At 37.4% G+C, this 6,690-nt stretch overlaps 1 protein-coding gene across 1 annotated transcript; it reads left to right on the forward strand.

The window, feature by feature from the left end:
• The first annotated feature begins 222 nt into the window (after positions 1 to 222).
• Positions 223 to 5,560, forward strand: coq5 (coenzyme Q5, methyltransferase). Its single transcript, XM_007547452.2, has 7 exons — positions 223 to 468; positions 1,436 to 1,585; positions 1,666 to 1,884; positions 2,025 to 2,131; positions 3,222 to 3,310; positions 3,441 to 3,552; positions 5,424 to 5,560. Exons 1-7 carry the CDS (start codon positions 267 to 269, stop codon positions 5,523 to 5,525), a joined length of 981 nt encoding a protein of 326 aa, XP_007547514.1. The 5' UTR covers positions 223 to 266; the 3' UTR covers positions 5,526 to 5,560.
• The last annotated feature ends 1,130 nt before the right edge of the window (positions 5,561 to 6,690 follow it).

The raw sequence follows: 6,690 nt of genomic DNA on the forward strand, positions 1-6,690 counted from the left end.
TTTACTTTTGCAAAAGTAAAACTAAGATGTTAACTGATTAACACTGAAATGCTCTCCTATGCATTGCTATGGTAGGCCCCAATTAATTTTATCTCGATTGATTCAAGGTTTTTAGTGAAACGAATGCAACGTTAAACCAAACACCTGATTAGAATTTAACATTTCATTGCAGTTCTACAGATGGCCAGTAGAGAGCAGCAGCAATTCATCTTCACTTGCAGCATGTTCATCAGAGGAAGAAGAGCTAGGTTGCGCAACTTGGCAACATGGCGGCGTCCGTGAGGCTGTTGGTCCGTCGCCTGGCTCGCCTTTCCCACAAAAGCGTTACCTCTTCAGCTGCCACTGTTTCATGCCGCCCAGGCTGTTGTTTGGGCCCGTCTTCCTCTCGCTGCATTAGCGACACAGCAGAGGACAGAAGCACACACTTCGGGTTTGAAACGGTGCCCGAGGCAGAAAAGGCGAAGAGAGGTAAGTCAGTGAAGACAGGACGACCGCTCACAGAAGTCCGTTAGAAATTCTGTTGTTTATAGCTTTTCACCCTTATTTCTTCTCTCGTGGTAAACCTTTAGGAAGAGTTCGGTGGAGATTTTTGAATCTTGAGGATTTGTTTGAAAATTCGGCTTATAATTTAGCATTATGATTATACTTTAATTATCTTAATTTTAAACTTGACAGCTCTCTAGAGCTCAGTCCAGTATCTGAGCTAATGCAGGATCATATAAACTGCAAATATGTAATCTCCCATCATATTTACTAAATACAAGATAACCAAGTTAAAATTGTTTATATTTACAAAGTACTTGCTATTAAAATCAGTTAAATTATTCCAGTTCTCAATTGACTGACTGGTTATGCTTAATGAAAGTACCCAAGCAAACAAAACACAGAGTATTATGATCATATTCATATGCAGAAGGCAAGACATTTATAGAATAACCGTCACAACACAAAGGTCAGATGACCTACCAACTTTATTTATAAAGTACTTTAAAATGATAAGATCTGAAACAAAATGTAGCATGTAACTGCACACTCCCCATAAATCTCCCAAAACAAATATGATATAAGAATATTTGTTCTTATATTATAAACATGTTCAAAAGATTTGAATATGTTTAATGAGCTTTCAATAAAAAATGTTTGAGTATTTCTGTGGTTTTAAAATAGCAACTTAAATTTAAGTTCTTGATTAAAGCTCATTCCTATGAAAAAAAAGAGAAATGTAACATAATGCAAAAGGCAGCTAATTAGTTCTTACATTTAGATGTTATTTGTTTCTAACTTCTTTAGCCTTGGTTCTGACACTTTGCTCATTATGATTAGCTAGCATGGTAATATGGCAAAACTCTCCATAATCTTTTTTTTTTATTATTATTATTATTTAGTTGCTGAAGCTTTGACTTTAACAGTTTGTCCTTTTTGTTTTTAATTTCAGTCTACAAGGTGTTTGAGAATGTGGCACAGAAATATGACGTCATGAATGATGCCATGAGCCTTGGCATTCATCGGCTGTGGAAGGACATGCTGCTGCACGTCATGCACCCGCAGCCTGGCGCTCGGCTCCTCGATGTGGCCGGTGGAACAGGTAGACACAAGTTTGCTGATCATCCAGCTGAATCCTCCGCTGGCATCAGATTTGCATCTTGTGCCTTTTTCCACCTCCAGGCGACATTTCTTTTCGTTTCCTGGACTACGTTTTGTATCAGCAAGAGAGACAGAAGCGGCGAACAGCGGGTTCCAGCCAGACCCCATCATGGCAGGACATTTCTGACAAGTATCCCACTGAGGACAGGCCCCAGGAGTCCAGGGCCGTTGTTTGTGACATCAACAAGGAGATGCTGAAAATGGGCAAACAGAGAGCAGACAGCATGGGCATCACATCGGGTAGGCTTCAGACCAGTGCAGGTGTTGAGTTGGTGTGATTTCCGCAAAAGCAGATCAGAATTTTAATAAAAGGTAGCACTGTGAAAGACTCACTTCAGCTGATGAAAAGCTGCAGTTTGTTGATTGCCTCTGTGTACCAGGGCTGTCATGGGTGGTGGGAGATGCAGAGGAGCTGCCCTTTGATGATGACCAGTTTGATATTTACACCATCGCCTTTGGCATTCGAAACGTCACTCATATCGATCAGGTAACCGGGAAAATGATGAAAACCTGGGGAAATTGCACCCAATAACTCTACTTTAAACACATAAGACTACAGTCTTTTAGTAAAAACAGGATTAATTTTACCTCTTTTTCATGGCCAAATTTAAACCAAGTGAAAATTGAAAGATTGAAATTGACATTTTTTTAGGTCAAAGGTTATCAGATGTGATCTATATGCTGTGTTTTACAGCTGGTACTTAATACCTTTGTCATATTAAGTTTTGATTTGCTATGAAATAAAGCAGCTTCTAGTTTATGTCATATCTCTACCTTTTCTTGCAGGAACTATTTCTCAATTTCAATTCAGTTTCAATTTCCTATTTATTTAGGATCTCTAAACAATATCACTCTTTTGTCATATAGTGACACAAGCTGTGAGTAACATAACTGAATATGAAAAAAATATGGCTGTGGCTTTCTACGTTTAAGTTAAATTTTTCACAGAATTTTTTTTATGATCATGAAAACTAAATATTTTCTGTTGTGTGGATGCTGGGGAAATGCTTTGTTGTTGATAAAGCCTTATATCTTGTGAACTACCCACAGCTGAAGCATTAACTGAAAACTAATTTTATGTGGAAAACTGTGATTCAGATGCCTAAAAATTTTATTTTTATTCTAGGATATATCATCCTTTTTAAGCTTTATTGAATAAATGCTATTTATATGCACATTCTTAGAAAAGCTGAATTTGCTTTTAGCATTTTCCACGTTTGAAGTGTGGGAAAAATCTAAATGTACAGAAAAATGTTTACAGGTTATATTCCTCAATCCTCTGTCAAATTTGTATTTGTTTTTATAAGATATTGACGGTAACTAACCAAATAAAAACGTTTGGTTTTATCCAACTTATATATGGAATTATTTTTTGGAGTTCCTGACAAAGAACACATATAAATGCACATTCATTCAAAAAAGAGACAATTTCACTTTGAGATCAGGACTGTCCAGTTAGATCTGTGGTTCTCAAACTAGGTCTTGACAAAATACTGACAGATTTTATACAAAGCTAACAAATATTATTTATATAATGATGAATAACTTGTTAATAATTTATTTATTATTGTTTGTAGACCCTTCAAGAGGCTCTGCGTGTCCTAAAGCCCGGTGGAAGATTCATGTGCTTAGAGTTCAGCAAAGTGACTAATCCTGTTCTTGCAAAGTAAGTAGCATTGTTAAATGTAACCCTGTGTTTGATTGGATGGGGCTGGATGTTTGGAACATTTGAAAGATTTAGAGCTTAATTTCTTTTGAGCTGAAATGATAACGTTTTACTTCTTTTCACTTTCCAGACTTTACGATGCGTACAGCTTCCAGGTCATCCCAGTTTTAGGAGAGGTGATCGCTGGAGACTGGAAGTCATATCAGTATCTGGTGGAGAGCATTCGCAAGTTCCCTGATCAGGTAAAAAAAATGTCAATTTCTCTTAGATTTGTATTCCCAGTATGGTTATTTTGTGGTATTTATCAACAATTTTAAAAAGATTATCCTATATTTTATTAGTATTTGCTGGTCATGCTTATTTTGTGAACTTGTAGTGTTGTGACCGATGAGTAAAGACTAAAACTATGACATTAAGAAAGGTAATATTTTTATCTTAGGAGGATATTTGACCATTTATCTCAAGTTTGCATAATATTAATAATTAATTGACAAGATATTAAATGAGTGAAGCAAACTTAGATAGGAAATGTTTCTGTTTTGTCTCGTCCTGAACCCTGGAAGCAGCATCATGGCCACATTCCCACTACAGGGTTTCCCCCAGTGTATTATAAGCCTGGCGGCCCGCCATGCTTTACTAGCCCCGCCGCCAGGCTAAGCGTTGCTTGTCTACGTTTCTAGGAAAGGGAAAAAGAAAAGAAGAAAATCTGTTTTTTTTTGTTTGTTTTTTAAAGCCGGGCTGCAAGCGTCTCTTTTGCTCTTAGCATTTCACTAGCAGAGCAGATTTATCCTTAAGGATAGGTTTATAATAGATAGGTTTATAGTTTATGCATTTAAAAGCCGACAGCGCGGACCAATCACACCGCTGGCGCCTCTGCGCTTTGCCTCGCGCTGCCGCTGCTTTACCTCAGCGGGATCGCCTCCTTCCACTCAAACTGGACACAGGCTGACCTGTATGGATATTTACATAAACCTACTGTGAGGAATTATGATCCTTTGGAGAACTCTAGGTAAGAGTTTAAAACCCGCCGCATTAGCTCCGGTTGTGCAGCTCAATGTGAACCGCAGGACTAAGTTGTAGCGAATTCAGAGGCGCGTTGTGGAGCGGTGAGAATGATTTATCTTTGTGAACAAACAATTATATGCGGCGTTTACATCTCAGCACGCTGCCCAGCGTGTGGCTCTGTGTCTGTCTTCCCTCTAGTTTATGTCTGTGGTTCTGGTTGGCCAGAGAGTTTGTGGATAACGAGCAGCGCTAACCTGATCATGCAGGTTCAGCCCGGTGAGGAGCTTTAATGCTCTCCTCGGAGTCACGCATCACGCTGATTTTATTATTATTTTATTATTATTTTTAATATTATTTTTCCGGCTACACGATGCATCAAACCATAGAGTTAATACGTGCGGGCGCACGGAGATCTGAGAAACTGGTCCCACAAACTCGACCAACCAGAATCGTTTCTGTGACGCTTATTAAAAACTCAACAGACACAAAACGGAAGAACTACTAAAGCCACATTAGCAGCATTGAATTAAATCTTAAAATAATTTAATTTATGTATGCCTAAACAATTGAATCAAATTTAACAGCATTGATCATCTCTGTGGTCTGTTTTAAAATATTAGCTTTTATGGGGCCCCTGAAGCTCTTGGGGGGCCTGATGGAGCTGCTGACTTAATTTGGATTAAACAGAAGTGCATATTTGTTGTTTTTAGACTAGTTGTGGGTTTAAATAGCATTTCACTCGAGATCTTTTCCCCTAACATATAATTACACAGTAATACTTTTACATTTCCTGTCAACTTAACATCTTTTAATACTAAACACGGTGGACCGCCTCGACGCCCCGACCACCGGGCTTGGCAAGTTTTATGGGGGAAACCCTGCACTAGTACATTTTAAAGTCAGAATTTGTTCTCTGAAAGAAAAAAATATGTTTGCAAATTAAGAAGAAACATCATGCTGGAAATGGTTACTTATATAAAATCAGAAAAACTTGTTTCAAAGACTGTTGCTGAAGGAGTTCCACAGTTAAGCTTAACTACAGTTCAACTCAGAAAACTTTACAGCATGTCACTTTGTGGATTCTCCTTTTAATCCTTCTCTTCTGCAGGAGGAGTTCAAAGGAATGATTGAAGATGCAGGTTTCTTCTGTGTGCGGTACTTCAACTTCACAGGTGGAGTGGTGGCTCTTCACTCGGGTTTCAAGCTGTGAGCTGCACTCTGAATGCCTCCCAAAGGAAGACCAAAGAAAAACTGTCAAAGCTCATGTGTCACGGACTGATTTCAGACACGAAGCCTCAGAGGCTCTCAGCAGATTCTGCTGCATAATGACAGAAAGGCAGAGGTCAGTGGTTATTTATTGAATTATGTGGAAAGCGGTTTTTGTGTTTGCACTTATAGTGGTTCAGATGACTCCACACTAAAGTTTGTTTTCACTGCCTCTGCTGTACAAAAATATTTTTGTAGCAGTCTCATTTGAATAAAGAAAACCTTAAATAACTCATTTCAGTATTTGAATTTGTCATTTATATATAATAGTTTGCTTATTTTGCTCCAATTTAGACGTAATTTGAGACTCACTATTTCATAACAGAGTAAAAATATAATTGGAGTTTATTAAATCTACAGAGTTGTTACACATGAGTTAATATGAAAAATTAAGACTCAGCTTCATAGAATTAGAAAAAGTAGCAAAAGATTTTGCCTGAACAATCATAGGAAAAACTTTGATAAACTACATAAACTGACTGCTATGTGATCTGTCATTTTAAAGAATAGGTGAGTGGAAGGAAAAATATTAAAAGATTTCAATTTCAAGATTCACCACACAGATATACCCAGGATGTAGTCTGTCAGCAGATCAGGAGGATTCAGCTTTGAAGTGGTCACTATTTGTGCTATACATCCGGTAGAAACCTTCTCTGGTATTTTAATGAAAGTATAGTAAAAGTACCACAGAAGAACTTTGTACCTTGTTGCCATGAACAGACTCTGGCCAACTCTAAACTGTAGCAACCTGAATAAAAAACAGAATAAACACACAGTTGCTTGAATTAAACTGTATATTTTACAGATCTTTGTACACTTTAACAAAACTGTATAGTACTAAAGTTTTAAAATCAGTTTTTTTGGTCAGAGAAGATTTAATCGTCTTGTGTGCAATTACCATGTATATACAAAGTCTCATGTTAGTGATTTTTCTCTCAAAAAGAAAACAAAAAGCAACCAAATAACTCAAACGCTCATACACTGAACATAAGACATGGCTTAAAGATAAATATATTAGCAAATAAATATTCAGAGAACATAGTTCCATTTATGAAATGTGTTTGCTATACAGGTACAGAATATACACAGATCGATTTCTAGCCTCTTTT

Source organism: Poecilia formosa, unplaced genomic scaffold (assembly GCF_000485575.1).
Source record: "Poecilia formosa unplaced genomic scaffold, Poecilia_formosa-5.1.2 Scaffold20, whole genome shotgun sequence".
In the NCBI taxonomy this organism is placed as follows: Eukaryota; Metazoa; Chordata; class Actinopteri; order Cyprinodontiformes; family Poeciliidae; genus Poecilia; species Poecilia formosa.